This window comes from Mobula hypostoma, chromosome 1, assembly GCF_963921235.1.
Source record: "Mobula hypostoma chromosome 1, sMobHyp1.1, whole genome shotgun sequence".
Taxonomy (NCBI): Eukaryota; Metazoa; Chordata; class Chondrichthyes; order Myliobatiformes; family Myliobatidae; genus Mobula; species Mobula hypostoma.
The window spans coordinates 182,841,831-182,862,676 of NC_086097.1; the positions used below are offsets into that span (position 1 = coordinate 182,841,831).

A 20,846-nucleotide genomic window follows, 5' to 3' on the forward strand; every position below is an offset into this window, starting at 1 on the left:
GGGAATGCAGTGCAAAGCTCCTGATTGATCAGCAGGTGTGAGGGTTCAGAGAGACTGATTTGTAAGGAGGTGTGGGGGCTTGGGGGGAGATTCTGATTGGTTGAGTGCTGTGCATGGCTTAAGTGAAACTGATTGGTCAGGAAGTGTGAGGGACTAGGGAGACTCTGATTGGAAGGTGTGATGGTCCTCAGTGTTGATTGGTTGGGAGGTGTGAGGGACTAGGGAGACTCTGATTGGAAGGTGTGATGGTCCTCAGTGGTGATTGGTTGGGAGGTGTGAGGGACTAGGGAGACTCTGATTGGAAGGTGTGATGGTCCTCAGTGGTGATTGGTTGGGAGGTGTGAGGGACTAGGGAGACTCTGATTGGAAGGTGTGATGGTCCTCAGTGGTGATTGGTTGGGAGGTGTGAGGGACTAGGGAGACTCTGATTAGAAGGTGTGATGGTCCTCAGTGGTGATTGATTGGTTGGCAGGTGTGAGGGACTAGCAAGACTCTGAGTGGAAGGTGTGTGGATTCTCAATGGTGACTGATTGGTCGGGAGGTGTCGGGGATTTGGGGGTAGACTAAGGATAAGTGGTGTGGGGTCTCTCAGTGGAGACGGTGGCCTGAGGAGTTTGATGAAATCACCCTGTTGCCTGCTTCCTAATCCTGCAGGATAGGGTTGGTTTCATTGAATTTCTGTGCCACACAGACAGCTATGGTGTGAGGGAAGTTGCGCTATGTTCCTTGAGAGATGTGGAGGGGGTAGGAAGTTAAAGTGTGAGATTTCTCTGTACTGTGTTCTTCAGTAGGACCTGTTCTCTGACCAGCCCTTCAGCTCTTTGCACTTATCTTCAGCTTGTGCACCTCTGGAGTTTGGAACTGTACTGACCAGATGTGTCTCGAGGCAGTTTCATGCCCCAATAATCTCATACACACCTTCCACTCCTGCCTCAAGACCTGTGACTCGCTTGATGCCAACAGAACGTGTCTGGACCCCTTTGAAGGCTGTGGATGCCCAGAGGACCTCGTGTTACTGGTAGGACTGTACATGTGTGTACACTGCATGAGTGTAGGTACAGCAGAGATTACATGGGTGTCTGTGTGCATGTTTGCTTGTCCACGTGTCTGTGTGGGTGCAGTATGTGATTATGTGTGCTTAAAAACTTGTGTATGTCTGACTGTGTGTGTGTGTGTGTGTGTGTGTGAGCATGCATCGGTATAAATATCTGTGAAATTGGTTTATAATTGTCACGTCACGTGCACCAAGGTACAATGAAAAAAATTGTTTTGCATGCCATCGATGCAGGTCATTTCATTACTCGGTGAATTCATGTAGTACAGGGCTCAATAACGAAGTGCAGAGTGAAGTGTTAAAGTATTAGACAAAATGCGGTGCAGGCAATAAGGTGCAAGATCATTTCGGGGTAGATTGTGAGGTCAAGGGTTCAATCTATTTTAGTAGTCATTTGACAGCAGAGTAAGCTATCTTTAACCCTGGAGGTACATGCTTTCAAACTGTCGTACAAACTTGAGAAAATCTGCAGTTGCTGGAAATCCAAGCAACACACACAAAATGCTGGAGGAACTCAGCACGTCAGGCAGCGTCTATGGAAAAAAGTAAACAGTTGACGTTTAGGGCCAAGACCCTTCATCAGGACTGGAAAAAAGGATGAAAAGTTAGAGCAAGAAGTAGAGGGAGGGGAGGAGGAAGTACAAGGTGGTGAGTGATAGTTGAATCTGGGAGACGGGGAGGGGTGAAGTAAAGAGCTGGGAAGCTGATTAATGAATGAGGTAAAGGGCTGGAGAAGAGGGAATCTGATAGGAGAGGACAGAAGGCCATGGAAGAAAGGGAGAGGGAGAGGAGCACCGGAGGGAGGTGATGGGCAGGTAAGGAGATAAAGTGAGAGAGGAAAATAGGAATGGGGAATGGTGAAGGAGAGGGGGGGAGGGAGTCATTACCACAAGTTTGAGAGATCGATGTTCATGCCATCAGGTTGGAGGCTACACAGGCAGAATATAAGGTGCTGCCCCTCCACCCTGAGTTTGGCCTCGCTGTGGCAGCAGAGGAGGCCGTGCCTCTGCATCTTCTGCCCAGAGAGAGGGGAAGAAGGGAGAATATCCAGGGTGGGGGCCGTTCGGCTATGCTGGCTGCTTTACTGAGGCAGCAAGAAGCTGTGTATCTGCATCACTGCCTGTGAGCATTTGTGTTTGTGTATGGTATGTCTGTATATGTGTGTCTGCATTTGTACATGTGTCAGCATGTGTCTGCATGCACGTGTGTGAGGGTATGTGTGCATCTGCATACGTGTTTGTGTTTGCCCATACTTGTGTGTGTTTGTATGTGTACCTGTGTGCACACATAGCTGTCTGTGTTTGCCCCTTTGGGTGGAGGTGAGTCAGCCTGTGCTCCCGTTGACAGGGTGACCGGTGTGTACCACCATCACACTGCCCATGTCGTCACAATGGCCGCCTGTACCACAGCAACCAGACCATCCACAAGGACTGCAACACCTGGTGAGTGTCCGTCTGTGGAACGCCTGTGCGCAGAGTTATGGTGGTAAACAACAGGGTCCTGGGAAGTGTTGTAGAACAGAGGGACTGAGGTGTACAGGTCTATAGTTCCATGAAAGTGGTGACATAGATAGAGATAAGCTGTTCAAGACGCTGGTGAGACCACACTTGAAGTATTGTGCAGATTTCTCGTCACCCAGTGATGGGAAGGATGTCATTAAGCTGGACAGGGTGCAGAAAAGATTTTCAAGGATCTGACTGGCACTGGAGGGTTTGACTCAAGGGCATACACGTCATGGCCACTTTATTAGGTACACCTGTACACCTGCTCATAAACGCAAATACCTAATCAGCAGTAACTCAATGCATAAAAGCATGCTGACATGGTCAAGAGGTTCAGTTCTGTTCAGAGCAAACATCAGAATGTGGAAGAAATGTGATCTAAAGAGACTTTGACCGTGGAATGATCGTTGGTGTGAGATGGAGTAGTTTGACCGAACTCCGGGAGTTTTCACACACGACAGACCAGAATTCAAAATGAAAAACAAAAAAAAAATCAGTGAGTGGCAGTTCTGTGGGCAAAAACACCTTGTTAATGAGAGAGGTCAGAGGAGACTAACCAGACTGGTTCAAGCTGACAGAAAGGCAGTGGTAACTTTATTAGGTACAGGATGTATCTAATAAAGTGGCCACTGAGTGTAAGTTTAAGGTGAGAGGGGAAAGATTCAAAAAGGGAGCTGAAGGATAACTTTTCCACACAGAGGGTGGTGGGTGTGTGGAACGAGTTGCAGAGGAGAAAGCAGGGGTGAGTACAACTGCAACGAAGGCAGTTGGATAGGAAAGGTTAGAGGGAGTTGTGCCAAAGATAGAGAAATTGGACCAGTTCAGGTAGACAACTTGGTTAGCATGGACGCAGACATATTGGGCTGAAGGGCCTGTTTCTGTGCTGTGTCACTCTGTGACTAAATGCTTTGAGAGTACCTGCCTCCACCAAGTCCTCAGGCAGTGTGTTCCAGGTTCAAACCTACCCCACCTCCATGGGGTAAGTAATGTTCGTAGATCTTCTCTGTGTCAATCCTCTCCTTAAACCAGAGTCACGGAGAAAAGTTTCTCACTTGAATACCAAAGTCCCTTGCTTCCTGAATACTACTGTCCGGTACTTTCTAAACCTCTAAAATACAGCATTTCAGACATCAGGATTAGGTTCTGCCTGCCACCTTACCAACTGATCAGTATTGTTCTGTATCCTAATACTCCCTTCCTCACTGTTTTCATCACCACCAGTCTTCATATCATTGTGTAACACTAGTCCTAGGCTTCCAATTACAATACCATTGCCCCTGCCTCCTGTCACAAAGGTGGTTTTGGGTCCAATTTGTCAAGTTGCCTTGGATTCCATGAGCTGTTCAACCAATCTCCTACGTGGAATTGCGTCAAGTCTTCATTTCAACGGCTTCCTATTTTGTCAAAGATTCAAGTAGGATCTTCTTGCCGACTATTTTTGATCAATCTCTGCTTTTCCTACTGTGGGTCTATTCTGTCTCTCAGAACTTGTTCCAATAAGTTCCCTATAACCCACTTAGAGACCTGTAATTCCCAGCTTATCCCTGCAGCTCTTCACATTTGGCATCTGCCAGACACCCAGCAATTCACCTGACGGAAGATTTTAAATTCTCAGCTTGGTCCTGTAACCTCCTAACTCACTCCTTGCAGCAGCTTGAGATATACCTCTTCAGCTCGGAGTGACTATCCATCTTTGTAGCCATTAAGGCATCAGGCACCTTATTAAATGGTGATATATTTCTGCCACTTTTCCTAAAATTTACAACCATAATGTTTTTGAACTTTGTCCACATCCTCTGGCTCTGAACACACATTGTCCCTTTGGTGTCTAATATAAAATGCCTTGGGATTTTCTTTAGTTTCTTTTGTCAGTCTCATTTTGTGATGCCTCTTTGTCTGCAGAATTTGTTGTAGGTACCCACTCCCCACTTTGTCTACCCATGAAGGAGTGTACCAAGGAGTCAGTGCCCCTGTTTTTAGTTCTTTGTGCTCATTATTTCTTGAATTCCAGGGCTCCCTAGATGCACCTTCCATATCTTTCACCCTCCAACTATGTCGCTTGTTGGATTGAAGTTCACCTCTAACTCACTGCTCCTTGTCCACTGTTGCTAGGTCCCATTTTATGATACTGGAATTATACTTCCCCCGATTCAGGATCTTAATTTCCAGACCACCATTACCTCTTTCCGGAAACATGTTTAAACAAACAGGTTTATGGTCACTGGCTGTGGGTAAACAGTATGGATGCATTGGGCTGAAGGGCCTGGAGCTGAACCATACAGCTCTGTCTCACGTGCTCCCGTACTCACACTCCAACAACGTGTCCGGCTGATATCGTTCAGTGCTGATCCTCGGGTTGAATAGCCTCAGTACCGGCCCTCTACCTCCCACTCCCCTTCTCCCTCCTCCCCCAGTATTCTCCTCTGCATTGCCCTGCTGCGTTCCTACACCCCCAGCAGATCATCAGCCCCACCTCAACATCCCGCACCTCCCTTCTCCACCCAGCCGGGTCTAGTCCGTGTCCCAGGTGCCACCTTTTAGTAGTGAGGTTTATTATTGTCGCATGTACTATGATTTGATGAAAAGCTTGTCTTGCCTACTGTTCATGCAGATCAATTCATTACACAGTATATTGGGGTGTACAAGGGGAAACATTAACAGAGCAGGATGAAGAGTAACAGTGACAGAAAATGCAGAGGAGGTAGACAATAAGATGCAAGGTCATAGGGTAGAGTGTGAGGCCAAGAGTCCATTTTATCATATTAAGGAACTAAGTCTTATAACAGCAGAGTAGAAGCTGCCCTTCACCCTGGTAGTGTGTGCTATCAGGCTTTTGTATCTTCTGTCCATTGGGAGGGGAAAGAAGATTAAATGTCCGGGGTGGTTGAGGTCTTTGATCATGCAAGATGCTTTACTGAGGCAACAAGAGGGTGTTGACACAGTCCACGGAGGGGAGGCTGGTTCCCTTGATATGCTGAACTACGTCCACACCCCTCTGCAGCATCACAGTAATTGTCCCACATGTGGTCCTGGGAGCTGCCCCGGTCTCAGGCTGCTGGAGTGGGCCGTATAGCCCTCAAATCTGGTCACAAACCTTGCTGTAGCCTCGTACCCCGGGAGCTGATGCCAACGTGGGCTGCTTCAGAAGTAGGTGGGTCTGTTCCCTGCTAACCCCAGCCTGTGTTTGGTGCAGCGTGTGCAGGGTGCGGAGGTGGTGGTGCACCCGGGAGCCGTGTGCAGGGCTGTGCCTGGCGACGGGAGATCCCCACTACCTCACCTTCGACGGCCGCATGTTCACCTTCCTGGGAGACTGCGAGTACGTGATGGTCCAGGAGCAGGGCGGTCTCTTCACCGTCACAGCCGAGAATGTGCCCTGTGGGACCAGCCGCGTCACCTGCACCAAGTCCATCGCCGTGGTCATCGGCACCACAGTGGTTCATCTGCTGAGAGGTGAGGGGTGGGGGGGTCGAGCTGTCAGCAGGGTTTGGGGGTAAGGGCGTGAGGAAGGTGATGAGGTTGGGGGCAGGGATCAAGGATTTGGGGTGATGGGTGGAGGGGGGAGAAGTGGGTGAGGAGTGTGGGCGTGGCAGAGGTGCGGGTGGGAGGGTCGAGGAGAACAGGGTTGGGGGCCGGAAGAGGCTGAGGGGTTCAGGGTTGGGGGGGAGGTTGAGAGCAGGATTTAGAGTGGGTGGGGGGTTAAGAGGGTACAGAGCATGGGTGGGGAGTCAGTGGGAGTGAGAAGGGTGAGGGTTTGGGGCGGTGAGGTGAGGGGCAGAGGATGGAGCATCAGCTGGGTTAAGGGCTGAAGGGGGAGTGAGAAGGGTGAGGGCGTGGGAGGGGTGACAAGGATGGGGGGTGGTGCATTGTACGGTGTAACCAGCAATTCTTTGGAGTCCGGAGGGTCAGAGGCCCCAGAAGTTGGGAGGTTAAGTCTGGAGGGCCTCAGAGGTCGGGGAAGTTACTGGGGGTTTGGGTTTGGATGGCAACACTTCAAGGAAGTACAGAGGGAGGAAATGTGGAGGGTGAGGGTTGATGGTGAAATGGTGAAGGAGGCTGGGGGGGTGTTGGGAGGGTTGCGTGGAGAGGGGGGGGAGAGTTGGGAAAGAGGGAGGAAGGAGAGGGGATTAGGAGAGAAGGGGGAGATTAGGAGTAAAGTGGGGAGTAGGGGAAGGAGAAGTGGGGAGTGGGGAAAGGAGGGGAAGATTAGGAGGGAAGGTGGAGAGTAGGGGTAAGGAGTTTATGATCGAAGGAGGGGGATTGGGAAGAAGGAGAGTGAGTGAGGGCAGGAGGAGGATTAGGAGGGAAGATGAGGATTGGAGAAGGAGGGGTTATTTGGAGGGGAGTGGGAAGGAGAGAAGGGGAAGATTAGAAGGGAAAGTGGGGGATTAGGAAGGAAGATGGGGAGGAGAATGGGGAAAGGGATGATCAGGAGGGAAGGTGGCGAGTGGGGAAAGGAGGGAAGGATTAGGAGGGAGAGGGAGAGATTAAGAGGGAAGGTGAAGGATTAGGAGGGAAGGTGGTGAGTGAGAGAAGGGCAGATTAGGAGGGAAGGTGGTGAGTGAGGGCAGGAGGGAGATAAGAGGGAAACTGGTGAGTGAGGGAAGGGGGAGATAGGAGGGAAGGTGGTGAGTGAGGGAAGGGGGAGATAGGAGGGAAGCTGGTGAGTGAGGGAAGGGGGAGATAGGAGGGAAGCTGGTGAGTGAGGGAAGGGGGAGATAGGAGGGAAGGTGGAGAGTGAGGGAAGGGGGAGATAGGAGGGAGGCTGGTGAGTGGGGAAGGAGAGAGATAGGAGGGAAGGTGGTGAGTGAGGGAAGGGGGAGATAGGAGGGAAGGTGGAGAGTGAGGGAAGGGGGAGATAGGAGGGAGGCTGGTGAGTGGGGAAGGGGAGAGATGGGAGGGAAGGTGGTGAGTGAGGGAAGGGGGAGATAGGAGGGAAGCTGGTGAGTGAGGGAAGGGGAGATAGGAGGGAAGGTGGGGAGTGAGGGAAGGGGGAGATAGGAGGGAAGGTGGTGAGTGAGGGAAGGGGAGATAGGAGGGAAGGTGGTGAATGAGTGAAGGGAGAGATAGGAGGGAAGGTGGGGAGGGGAATGGGGGAAGGTGGGGAGGGGAATGGGGGAAGGAGAGCAGCCAGTACAGCTGAAGCATTGTGTCATACCATGTGTCATGCCCACAGGGAAGGATGTGACGGTGAATGGTGTTGCAGTGAAAGTTCCCAAAGACTACAGCGGCAGTGGCCTCTCTCTGCACCAGGCCGGCCTCTTTGTGGCTGTGGTCTCACACCTGGGACTGACAGTTCTCTGGGACGGGGGTGAGTGCTCAACAGGAGATAGCGTGGGGGTGTTCTGATTGTGAGCACTGTTACCACACTGGGGCAAGTGATAGCTGTCCTGTGGTGTGTCCACTGAGACCATTACTCACATGCTGTCCACTTTCAGTGTAATTACTCGAGTTACTTCCAAAGATTCTCCACCCTTAGTCAGCAACCACCAAGAAGGAGTGGGAGGGAGTGCATGCGTTTGGGGGCGCGAGTGCACACGAGCGGGAGAGAGAGTGCATGCAGTAAAGTGAATGTGCATGTAGACACACACACACACACACACACACACACACACACACACACACACACACACACACACACTGTACGTGTTCGAGAGAACTTAGAACAGGAACAGGCTCTTCTGCTAATGATGCCTGCCCCAACCATGATGCCAATCCAAGCCAAACCCAGTATTGCTCCATTCCCTGCCTGTCCATGTGTGTAATAACCTGTTGAACATTTCCGTCCTATCTGCTTCCATCACCTCCCCCTGCCGTGCCTTCCAGGCACCCACCACAAAAACACGCCCTGATTATTTGCTTTGAACTTTCTCCCTCAGACTTCAAACCCATGTCCTCTAGTACTCTGTTTCCACCCTGGGAAAAAGATTCTGCCTATTGATGCCCCTCATAATTTTATAAACTTCTGTGTTTCCAGAAAAAGCAACCCAAGTTGGTCCAACCTCTCCTTGTACCTCACACCTTCCAATCCAGACAGCAGCCCAGTGAGGCTGTTCTGCACCCTCTCCACATCCTTCCTGTGATGGAGTGACCAGAGCTACACACAATGCTCCAAGTGTGGCCTGACCAACGTTTTATACAGCAGCAACATGACTTCTCAATATACTCGGTGTATAAGTGATGAATGCCAGCATGACAAACACCACCTTTACCAGTCAGAGTGTATACCGATGTTTGTGTAAGACAGTATGAGTAGGATTTTTAGAGAGGGAATAACGTATTAGTGTCTCACTGCAGCGTTTCCTCTTCAGGAACACGTGTGTACGTGCGACTGGAGCCTCAGTACCAGGGTCGTGTCAGTGGGCTGTGCGGTAACTTCGATGGGGACACGGAGAACGACTTCATGACGCGGCAAGGAATCGTGGAAGCAACGGCGGTCCGCTTTGGGAATTCCTGGCGAGTCAGCCAGAGCTGTCCTGAGGTTCAGGGTGAAGATGCCCACCAACCTTGCTCTGTACGTAGTTCCCCTTGCCAGTTCATCGTCGCATGGCGATTCCTTCCCCTGCATGAGGTCTTGGGGCATGGGGAATGTGTCTGCCCAAACTAACCTTCCTGGGTCTGGATGGCTGGGTAAACTCAGAAAGGTGGAGACTAAATGGAGAACTAGACACTTTGGGTACACCGTTTGTTCTCAATGGGACTTGCAACAGTATGACTGGGGTCCTTTCCATTCCACCTTGTTTTCTTCCCCGTTACAGGGGTCTGTCGTGTGACCGCCCTCCCCCCCACAACCGGGGTTCGTCCTGTCACTCCACATTGCTGGGGTCTGTCCTGTCTCCCCTCCATTCCTGAGATCCATCCTGTTTCACCCCCACCCCGTTATTGCGGACTATACTGTGTCTCCTCCCGCTACAAGGGTCCATGCAGGAGCATGTTGTTGTGGAATATCTTGCATGAAACCATGTTAGTGTGTCTGCGGCTGTGCCCATGTTAGCGTGCCTGCGGCTGTGCCCATGTTAATGTGCCTGTGTCTGTGCCCATGTTAGCATGTCTGTGTCTGTGCCCATGTTAACGTGTCTGTGCCCATGTTAACGTGTCTGTGCCCATGTTAGCGTGCCTGTGGCTGTGCCCATGTTAACGTGCCTGTGGCTGTGCCCATGTTAGCATGTCTGTGGCTGTGCCCATGTTAACGTGCCTGTATGCTGTGCCCATGTTAGCGTGTCTGTGGCTGTGCCCATGTTAGCGTTTCTGTGGCTGTGCCCATGTTAACGTGCCTGTGTGCTGTGCCCATGTTAGCGTGTCTGTGGCTGTGCCCATGTTAACGTGCCTGTGTGCTGTGCCCATGTTAGCGTGCCTGTGGTTGTGTTTCGTCATGCTCTGTGTGCTGGTCTGGTCCCAGAGACTGTGGATCACTGGTGTTTAACACTCTGTCCCCTCAAACCCTCAGGAGAACCCACACCGTGTGATGTGGGCACGGAAACGCTGCAGCGTCATCAGCCAGTCCCTGTTCCAGCCCTGCCACCCCGAGGTGCCTCACCAGCCCTTCTATCACTGGTGTGTCTTTGATGCCTGCGGGTGAGTGCTCCCAAACAAGCCCTGAAAGTGAGTTTGGATTCTGGGGTGTATCACGCTGGGAATGGCGTCAGTGTTGTTGCTGGTGTCAGTGTCAGTGATGGTGTAGTTGGTATCAGTGTCTATGACAGTGTTGTTATTGGTGTTGGTCTCAATGACGGTGTTGTTGCTGGTGTCAGTGTCAACGATGGTGTAGTTGGTATCAGTGTCCATGATGGTGGTGTTGCTGGTGTTGGTGTCTGATGGTGTGTTTGCTGGTGTCAATGATGGTGTTGTTTCCGGTGTTGGTGTCAATGACGGTTTTGCTGGTATCAGTGATGGTGTTGCTAGTGACATGTGGGACCTTGTCAAGTGCCTTACTAAAGTCCATGTAGTCAACATTCACTGCCTTGCCTCCATCAGAATTCCTGTTAATATCCTCTAAAAACTCTACAGGATTGGTTAGACATATCCTACCATGCATTAAACCATGCTGACTATCCTTAATCAATCCATATCTGTCCAAATACTCATATATCCGGTCTCTTAAAATACATTCCAATAACTTTTCCACTACTGATGTTAGGCTTACCGGCCTATAATTTCCTGGTTTATTCTCATTGCCTTTCTTAAACAGTGGAACAACACTAGCTATCCTCCAATCCTCTGGTACCTCACCCGTCACTAAGGGTGATTTAAGTATCTCTGCTAGGGCCGCTGCAGTTTCTGCACTTGCCTCCCACAGAGTCAGAGGGAACATCTTGTCAGGCCCAAGGGATTTGTCCACCCTGATTACCTGAAGACAGAAAGCAGCTCATCCTCTGTAATCTGTATCAGGTCCATGACTTCACTGCTGCTTGGCATCACTTCTATAGACTCTATATCTGACTCCCCTGTAAATACAGAGGCAAAATATCCATTTATTTAAGATCTCCCCCATCCCATCTCTTCTGGCTCCACGCATACTATTGTGATCTTCCAAAGGTCCTATTTTGTCCCTTGCAATCATCTTGTTCTCAACATCTCTGTAGAAGCCTTAGGATTCTCCTTTGCCTTGTCTGCTGGGGCAACCTCATGACCTCTTAATTTCTTTCTTAATTGTTCGCTAGTATTTCTTATTCTCCTCAAATACCTCATTAGTTTCTACCAGCCCATACATGCTATACATCTCCTTTTCTTTCTTAACCAAACCCTCAATACCTTTCAAAAACCAAGGTTCCCTAAATCTGTTATCCTGGCCTTTTATTCTGACAGGTATATACAAACTCTGTATTCTCAAAATTTCTCTTTTGAAGGCCTCCCACTTACCAAGTACACCTTTGCCAGAAAACAGCATCTCAACCCACACTTGCCAGATCCTTTCTGATACCATCAAAATTGACCTTTCTCCAATTTAGAATCTCAACCCAAGGACCAGACCTATTCTTTTCCATAATTACCTTGAAACTAATGCTATTTTAATTACTAGATGCAAAGTGTTTTCCCTACACAAACTTTTGTCACCTGCCCTGTTTCATTCCCTAACAGGAGATAAAGTATCACAAGCTCTCTCCTTGGGACTACTACGTACTGATTAAGGAAACTTTCCTGAACACATTTGACAAACTCTATCTCATCTAGTCCCTTTACAGTATAGTAATACCAGTCAATATGTAGAAAATTAAAATCACCTGCTATAACAACCTTATGTTTCTTGCAATGTTCTGCAATCTTTCTACAATTTTGTTCCTTTAAGTCCCTGGGACTGGGGTGATCTATAATATAGCCCCATTAGCATGGTCATACCTTTCTTATTCCTCAGTTCCACCCGTAAAGCCTCACTACGCAAATTTTCCAGTCTGTCCTGACTGAGCACTACTGTGACATTTTCCCTGATTAGTAACGCCACCACTCTCTCTTTAATCTCTCCCGCTCTATCATGTCTAAAACAACAGAACCCCAGAACATTGAGCTGCCAGTCCTGCCCCTCCTGCTACCAAGTCTCACTAATGGCTACAATATCATAATTCCATGTGTTTATCCATGCCCTGAGCTTATCTGCCTTTCCTACAGTACTTCTTGCATTGAAATATCTGCAACTCAATACTCTACATTTTGCTTTCTGACTTTGTCAGAGGTCTTAACAACATCTGTCTCCATAATCACTCTACTATTTGTTCTGGCATTCTGGTTCCCATCCCCTTGCAACTCTAGATTAAACTACACTCCCCCCACTGTTGGGCAGCACTAGCAAACCTTCCTTCTAGAACAGGGGTCCCCAACCTTTTTTGCACCGCGGACCAGTTTAATATTGACAATATTCTTGTGGATCGGCCGACCCGGGGGGGGGGGGGGGCGGGCGGATGTTAATCACGACCGGAATATAGGTGATAAGTCAACTATAAGTCACTTATCAGTGGCTAATACACTCAATTTTGTTTCTGAAAGGGTTTATCTAATGAATTTAATATTAAACATATTTTTCTCACATGAATATTGTGTTAAGTCAATTATAAGTCATAAGGGGGTTCCTTATGTCCAGTCTATTCTGCAATTTAGTTTTCGTTGCATTCATTGCAGAAAACTCCACTTCGCAGAGATATAATGTTGGAAATGGAAGCAACATTTTCAATGCTTTCGTGGCTATCTCAGGATATTCAGTCTTGACTTTGATCCAGAATGCCAGCAGAGATGTTACGTCAAACATACTTTTCAGCCCACCGTCATTTGCAAGCTCGAGGAGTTGATCTTCTTCCCGCGCTGACATGGATGATTCACCGGGGACATTCACAAATGGGTCACGGACCCATTCCTTTGCACATCTTGGGTCATTTGCGGTTGGGAGGTAATGCTTGAATTCTGTCGACAGCGAAAATAGGTGTTCGCGCACCAGCTGTGAGCCTCAGTCTCTCCCAAATTCCCTGCTAATGTTGGGAACATGTCAAATATGCCCCTGTCCACAAACAGTTCCAGTTTGGCTGTGAAAGCAGACACTTTATCCGCCAACTTGAAGACAGTTGTCGTTCTCCCCTGAAGTGACAAATTGAGTTTATTGAACAGGTTGAAGATGTCACACAGATAAGCGAGATTTGCTATTCACTCCTCATCACTGAAGTGTGCTGCCAGTGGTGACTTTTTTCCTGAAAGAAATCTCTGTAGCTGCTCTCTTAACTCAAGAACCCTGGCCAGGGCTCTCCCCCTTGATAGCCACTTGACTTCAGTGTGTAAGAGAAGGCGTTTGTGCTCTGCATCAATTTCCTCGCAAAGCTGCTCAAACAGACGTGAGTTAAGGGCTTTTGCTTTGATGTGATTGATAACTTCATCAATGTCACTCAATACGCTGTTAAGATCAGGTGATATTTTTTGGCCAGCCGGCATTTCCCAGTGTGTGACACAGTGTGTAGACTGGCATTCAGGAGTAACCTCTTTGACTCGGGTAGTGAAACCAGACTCGTTAAGCCGTTCCAACAGCTACGCTTCGATGTCCTCCGCTATGTCATCAATTCTCCTTGAAACTGTGGTAGCTGAAAAAGAAACCTGTGCCATCTTGTTAGCTGCAGCTTCTCCCAACAGTTCACGGCACATGTCCTTGGCAGCGGGCAGAATCAATTCTTCACCAACAGTGAAAGGCTTCTTAGCCTTAGCAATACGGCTAGCCACTAAGTACGACGCTCTCAGAGCAGCAGCATTTGTGGAGGTGGTGGCTCTCAGCACTTGCTTCTGTCCCGCTTGCTCACGTTTTTTTCCACTCAAAAAACTCAACTTTAGTGCAGGGTGTTTGGTCTCAAGGTGCCGAAACAGTTTTGAGGGCTTCATTGCCTCATTAGACAGCTTGTCTCCACATATCACACACAGGGGGCTTGGAGCGTGCGAGTCACCGGTCTCAATAAAGTCATGTTTTATGTACAACTCGTCGTGCTTTCTGTTGAAGAAAGTTGAAGAAAGCTTTCTTTTTTTTTGTCTCAGCTATCTCTGCATTATCATCATTGTCAGGCCTTTTATGTCCCCTACCATCTCTTCCAAAGAAACTCTCAAGCAACGTTTGTTTTTTACTCATCGAGTAGTTGTAGGTTAATGGCCGACTGATGTCCTTGCGTGGGTAATGACCTCATGTGCGTTCAAGTTCAACAGTGGTCGTGACAGGGAATGAAGAAAGGTGCAGTTGACTCGTATCGTCTCCTCACGGCCCGGTAGCACATGCTTTGCGGCCCGGTGGTTGGGGACCACTGTTCTAGAATATCAATCCCCCCTCAGTTTAGGAACAAGCCATCTCTTCTGTGCAAGTCCCATGTTCTCTGGAAGAGAGCCCAAAGATCCAAAGATCTGAAGTCCTACTTCCAACAGCAACTCCTTAAATTGAATGATTTTCCTGTTTCTGGCCTCACTAGCACTATTTTTGGTGTTGGTGTCAATGACGGTGTTGTTGCTGGAGTTGGTGTTAATGATGGTGTTGTTGCTGGTGTCAATCATGATGTTGCTGGTGTTGTGTCGGTGTCAATATCTGTTGTTGCTGGTGTCGGTGTTGATGGTGTTGCTGGTGTCAATAATGGTGTTGTTGCTGATGGTGGTGTCAGTGTCAATATCTATTGTTGCTGGTGTCATTGACGGTGTTGGTGTCAGTGGCTGTGTTGCTGGTGCTGGTGTCAATGACGGTGTTGCTGATGTCGATGACAGTGTTGTTGCTGGTGTCAATGGCTGTGTTGTTGCTGGGGCTAGTGTCAATGACGATGATGTTGCTGGTGCTGGTGTCGATGACGATGTTGTTGCTGATGTCGATGATGGTGTTGTTACCGGTGTTGTCCTCAGTAACGGTGCTCTTTTTGGTGTTGGTGCTGGTATTTGTGTTAATGCCAATGACTTGTGTTGGATCAATCCCGCAGATGTGACACAGGCGGGGACTGTGAGTGTCTGTGCACGGCCATCGCCGCCTACGCTGAAGAGTGCAACAAGAGAGGGGTGTATGTCCGCTGGCGATCACAGGATCTCTGTCGTAAGTACTCTGTAATGGGGTAAGGTCTTTTGCCGTGGTGTTTTTGAGGGGTGTGCACCTCCCTACAGTGAGGACTGGAGGCAAGTAGTCAACGAGGGAGGCTCGGTTGGGCAGTGTGTAGTGCTGTTGCCTTACAGCTCCAGGGACCTGTGTTCAGTCTTGACCATGGGTGCTGCCTGTGTGGAGGTTGCATGTTCTGACTGCTTCCCCAGGCCCTCCAGTTTTCCCCCACATCCCAAACTCGTGCTGGTTGGTAGGTTAATTGGCTGTTGTAAATGGTTCTGAATGTGAGACATTCCAGGGGAGTTGAGGCAATCAACGGATGTGTGAAGGGAAATTGGCGTCAGACAATACAAACTGGGAGTGGCTGTTAGAGGGACAAGTCCATATCTAATGTGTGGCAGTCAGCTGGTTAGAGCTTTGGGCAGCATGTTCCTGTGAGTATGGAGATATGGACGCCAAAGTTCACGAACCGGTGATGATAAGGGATATTATAAGTTTAGTCTCAAAGAAAATTGGCCCTTTATGTGAGGAAGGATGTGCTAGCCTTGGAAAGGCTCCAGTGTAGGTTCACAAGATTAATCTCAGAAATGAAAGGCTTAACCCATGGGGAGTGTTTGATGTCTCTGGGTCTGTACTTAATCATCATCATCATCATAGCTTATCACACTAGGCTGCCAGCCACTCTATTGTTGTTTGGTTGGTGTTGAGCAGGACAGTGTCAGCTTAATCAGGTGAGAGTGGGCAGTTGTGCAGAACGTGTTCAATGTTCTGCACCCTTTTGCCACACTCACAGGATTTGCTGGTCTTTAAACCCCACTTCACCATATTGTCTCCCGTCCTACAAACTCCCGCTCTCACTCTGTTGAGAGTGCACCACTTCCGTCTGTCAAGCAGTGGCCCGTCTGGTAACATTTCTGTGGGGTCTTGCACTGTATTGTTTGGTGGGGTTCTGGCTTCTGTTTGTTGCCAGAGGTCAATCCTGCATGTTTGAGGGGGATGTTTCTTGTGGTAGTTCCTCCACTGTAGCAAAGCTTTTCCTTGATTTTAGCCGGTTGGAAACTGGCACATGATGATGTAGTGGGTGCCGTGGATCCAAGTTCTGTTTATCTTTTTCAATTTTTGTTGTAGTGTGTCTTCGGATCTCTGGGGGAGCAATGCCTGCAAGTCTGTAAATGATGTTAGAGGGTGTGGGGCGCAGTGTGCCCATGATTATTCAGCAGGCTTCGTTAAGCAACGGGTCTATTTTCTTCGCATGGGCTGAACTGCCCCACACAGGTGCACAGTATTCTGCAGGTGCATAGCAGAGTGCTAGGGCAGTTGATCTAAGTGTGCAAGTATTAGCTCCCCATTTCGTGCCTGCTGAGTTCTTTCAAGAAAGAATTGCGAGAGCCAACTTTGCCTTGGACTTTTTGGATGTGGGTGGCAAATGAGAGTGTCCTATCCAGTGTCACACCCAGGTAAATTGGAGTCGGATAGTGGTCGAGCTCCTTCCCATACCAGAAGATCTTGAGTTTCCGAGCTGCTTCTCAATTCCTCAGGTGGAAAGCACACACTTGAGTTTTTGATGGATTTGGGTTCAGAGACCATTTTTCATAATACTGCGTCATTGCTTTGAGGACTACTGTAAGTCATACTTCAACTTCTTAGAAGGAATTAGCTTGTGTTGCTATACATAGGTCATCTGCATAGATAAACCTGCATGTATTAGGAAAGGTTGGTTGGTCATTTGTGTAAACATTAAATAGTAGAGGTGCCAGGACTGATCCCTGTGGTAGTCTGTTCTTTTGTGGATGCCACCTACTCTTAATTCCATTCATTTCTACATAAAATCTGTGATTTTCTAGATGGCTTGTTATTACTTTGACTGTGGTTTCATCCTTTAACATTTTAGATAACTTCAGTAGAAGGCCTCTGTGATTCATAGTGTCGTATGCTGCTGTTAAATCAACAAATACTGCCCCTGTAATTTGTTGCATTTCAAAGCCATCCTCAATATACTGGGTTAAGTTCAATACCTGACCACAGCAAGACTGGCCTGGCCTGAACCCGGCTTGGTCTGGTGTTAGGAGACCTTCGACTGAGGGGGATATTCTTTTCAGTACGAGTCTCTCGTAGAGTTTATAGAGGGTGCAGAGCAAGGAAATTGGTCTGTAATTTTTAAGAATGTTGGGGTCTTTATTGGGTTTTAGGAGAGCAACAACTTTGGCTCTTCTCCACTTTTTAGGTATTTTTAATGATCTTAGGCAACAGTTAAAAAGGGACAGAAGCCAGTGGAGTGCTTTACGTCCAAGATGTTTAAGGAATTCATTAAGAATCCCATTTATGCCAGCAGCTTTGTTGGATTTTAGCTGTGATACTTTATCCTTTAATTCTTCAAGGGTGAGAGGTGGGAAGCTGTTATTCCCGTTAGAGAGAGCTGACTCCATCTCCTGATGTTGCTTTTTCTTTTGCCTCCGTTCCTTGTTATTTGGTTGACCATTTAGTATTAGTTGGTGGGCAACCTGATTGGGTGTTACGGCAGCAATTCTCTGTGGTGGTCTATTGTCTGAGTTGAGTTTCCCAACAGTTGCCCATGCCTTCTTACTGTTCTTGGTCATGTCTGTGTTTTTTATCAGTTCCTGCCAACGCTGTTGTCTCTTTTGGCTCAGTGGGGACAGAACTGACTCTTCCATTTCAGTTGATGGAGCTCTATTAGAAAGAGAGGGAATCTCATAGAAACCTGTCAGATACTAAAGGGCCTGAATAGAACTGATGAGGAGAAGACGTTTCTAATAATGGATCTGATGGCATAGCCGCAGAATAAAAGGATATCTCGTTAAAGCTGAGATGAGGAAGAATTCCAGCCAGAAGGTGGTGAATCTATGGAATTCATTGCCACAGGGGTGGGTGGAGGTCAAGTCATTAGGTGTGTTTAGGCAGAGATTGATAGGTTCTTGATTGGTAAGGGGGTTAAGGATAAGGGGAGAAGATGGCATAATGGGGTTGAAAAAGCAGATCTGATTGAAAGGCAGAGTGGTTTTGATGGGCTGAATGACCTAAATGCCTATCCCGTCTTCTGGTCTTGCAGGAAGAATATGTAAAGGCAAGGAAGTGCCAGTTAGACAGGACCCTAGAGGAATATAGAGGAAGGAAATTGAACAGGGAACTTGGAGGGCCAAAGGGCCTTAGAATATCAAGTAGGATTAAAGAGAGTGCCAAGGCAGGTCGTTGACCAGGGTGTGTTAGTTTGGAGCTGTTTGGGTTTGAGGAGGTACACTGATTGGGGTGAAGCGGTTCAGTATTTTGGGGGTGGATGGGGTGAGTTTGGGGTGGGTTGGTCAGGGGGTGAGTTGGTTGGGGTTGTTGGGGATGTAGGGGTTCATTGGTTGGGGTGAAGGAATGAATTGATGAAGTTCAGTAGGTTGAGGATGGACGGAGCTTGGTTGGTTGGGGTTGACCGGTTGGGGTTTTGGGAGCAGAAGGGGGTGAGTTGATGGGGATCAGTAGGTTGGAGTTGGAGTTTTGGGAGCAGAGGTGGGTGAGTTGGTTGGGTTGTTTGGGATGGAGGGTTTCATTGGTTGGGGGTGGGTGATTTGTGTGGTTGGGGAGAAGGGGTGAGTTGATGGGGGTTCAGTGGGTTGGGGGTGGATGGGGATTGGTTGGATGGTTGGGGTTTTGAACAGATGGGGATGAATTGGTTGGTGGTGCGGCAGTAAGCAGTTTGGTTGGTTGTGGTGGCTGGGGTTTTTCTGTAGGGTGTACAGGGACTAGGTGTTTTGGGTACAGATCTGCCTTTCTTTTCTGGGGGTCTGACATCCTGCTTTGTGCAGCCCTGCAGTGTGAGAAGGGGAAGGTTTACGAAGCCTGTGGTGCCCCATGCCAGAAGACGTGTGCCGACAGGGCTGGTGGGGCTGACACTCGCTGCCCCTCACTCTCGTGTGTTGAAGGATGTTTCTGCCCCGAGGGAACCATGTGTGATGGTGAGGCACCTGCCTTTGCTACACCTGAAACTCCCCCTCCCCTCTCTCCAGACCCTGACACTTCTCCTTGTCATTGCCCCTAGATATTACACCCTTCCCTTCCTGGACGCTGCACCACTTCCCCTTCCTGCCCCTCCCTAAACACTGCCCCACACCCTCCCGAAGACACTGCTCAATCCCACCCCCACCCTCCCAAAACACTGCCCCTCCAGACAGTCCCCCTCCCAGGACAACCCTCCACTGCTCTGACGCCGGTATTTGCCCCCACAGACTCAGGGAGCTGCATTGATCCCGCCCGTTGCCCCTGTTACTGGGGCGAAGTCGCCTTTCCCGAGGGGACAGAGATCTCCCAGGACTGCAGGAACTGGTGAGTATCCATTGCTGCCTATAACCCCACCTCCATGACGAAGGAGCTCTCCCCTTTACTGAGTGACCACAGGGCTCCACTCCCCCCCTCCCCAACAACGAATGGCCACGGTACTCCATCCTAGACCCTGAGTGACCATGGAGTTGTAACCCCACTTTGAAGGGGCAAAGATAATCCAGGACTGAAGGAACTGATGAGTGTCCTGCACTGGAGGCAGTCATTGACAGTGTGACCACAGGGCATTCAACCCCACCCCAAGTGACTGTGGAGCTTCCCTCCCCCACCCTAAGTAACCACAGGGCTTCAATATTATACCAATTGTGAGCAAAAGAATATTCTCTCTTTCTCCTCCCCACTCTCTCCCTTAACCCTCAAGGATAAAAAGACTCTGATGGGAGTTATGTACAGGCCTCCATAGTAACCAAAATGTTGGGTACAAATCACAATGGGAATAGAAAAGGCATGTAAAAGAGCAATGTTACAATGGTCTTGGGGTTTTAAATTGCAGGTAGATTTTGAAAATCAGGTTGGTGCTGGATCCCAAGAGAAGCAATTTGTTGAATCTATATGAGATGGTTTTTGAAAGCAGCTTGTGATTGAACCCATAAGGGAAAAGGCAATTCTGGATTAGGTGTTGGGTAATGAACCCGACATGAACCAGCTGGAAAATAGTCTGAAAACTGGCAGATAGGATTTAATGTGAGAGGTGTTGGGCTTTGGTCGGACCAACCAGGGTAGGTGTTAAACAGTGAATGGCAGGGCACTGAGGAGTGTGGTACACAAGGGATCTGGGAATACAGGTCCATCGTTCATTCAAAGTAGCATCACAAATTCGTAGGGTTGTAAAGAAAGCTTTTGGCACATTGGCCTTCATAAATCAAACTATGTTATGTTGAAGTTGTATAATACATTGGTGAGGCCCAATTTGGAGTATTGTATGCAGTTTTGGTCACCTACCTACGGGAAAGATGTAAATAATATTGAAAGAGCACAGAGAAAGTTTACCAGGATGTTGCTGGGTCTGGAGGATCTGAGTTATATGGAAAGATTGAATAGGTTAAGACTTTATTCCTTGGAATGTAGAAGACTGAAAGGAGATTTGATAGAGGTATACAAAATTATGAGGGGCATAGTAAATGCAAGCAGACTTTTTCCACTGAGATTGTGTGGGACCACAATTAGAGGTTATAGGTTAAGGATGAAAGGCGAAAAGTTTAAGGGGAACTTGAGAGGAAACTTTTTCACTCAAAGGGTCATGAAAGTATGGAACAAGCTGCTAGCACAGGTTGTGCATGTGAGCTCGATTTCAATGTTTTAAGAGAAGATTGGATGGGAGGGTTTCTGTCACAGTGCAGGTAGATGGCAGTTTAACTAGCTTGGCATGGACTAGATGGGCCAAAGGGCCTGTTTCTGTGCTACTCTTTTCCATGATTCTATGACCCTA

General features: G+C 48.5%; 1 protein-coding gene across 1 annotated transcript in view; it reads left to right on the forward strand.

Annotated features, from left to right (window-relative positions):
- The window catches only part of sspo (SCO-spondin), a 334,645-nt gene that overhangs the window by 26,131 nt on the left and 287,668 nt on the right, over positions 1 to 20,846 (forward strand). Inside the window, exons 17-25 of the mRNA XM_063050934.1 lie at positions 838 to 1,018; positions 2,402 to 2,496; positions 5,750 to 6,006; positions 7,730 to 7,864; positions 8,865 to 9,067; positions 10,001 to 10,128; positions 14,964 to 15,073; positions 18,886 to 19,029; positions 19,306 to 19,402. Of these exons, the coding sequence (XP_062907004.1) occupies positions 838 to 1,018; positions 2,402 to 2,496; positions 5,750 to 6,006; positions 7,730 to 7,864; positions 8,865 to 9,067; positions 10,001 to 10,128; positions 14,964 to 15,073; positions 18,886 to 19,029; positions 19,306 to 19,402 (1,350 nt within the window). The remainder of the gene's footprint in view (positions 1 to 837; positions 1,019 to 2,401; positions 2,497 to 5,749; positions 6,007 to 7,729; positions 7,865 to 8,864; positions 9,068 to 10,000; positions 10,129 to 14,963; positions 15,074 to 18,885; positions 19,030 to 19,305; positions 19,403 to 20,846) is intronic.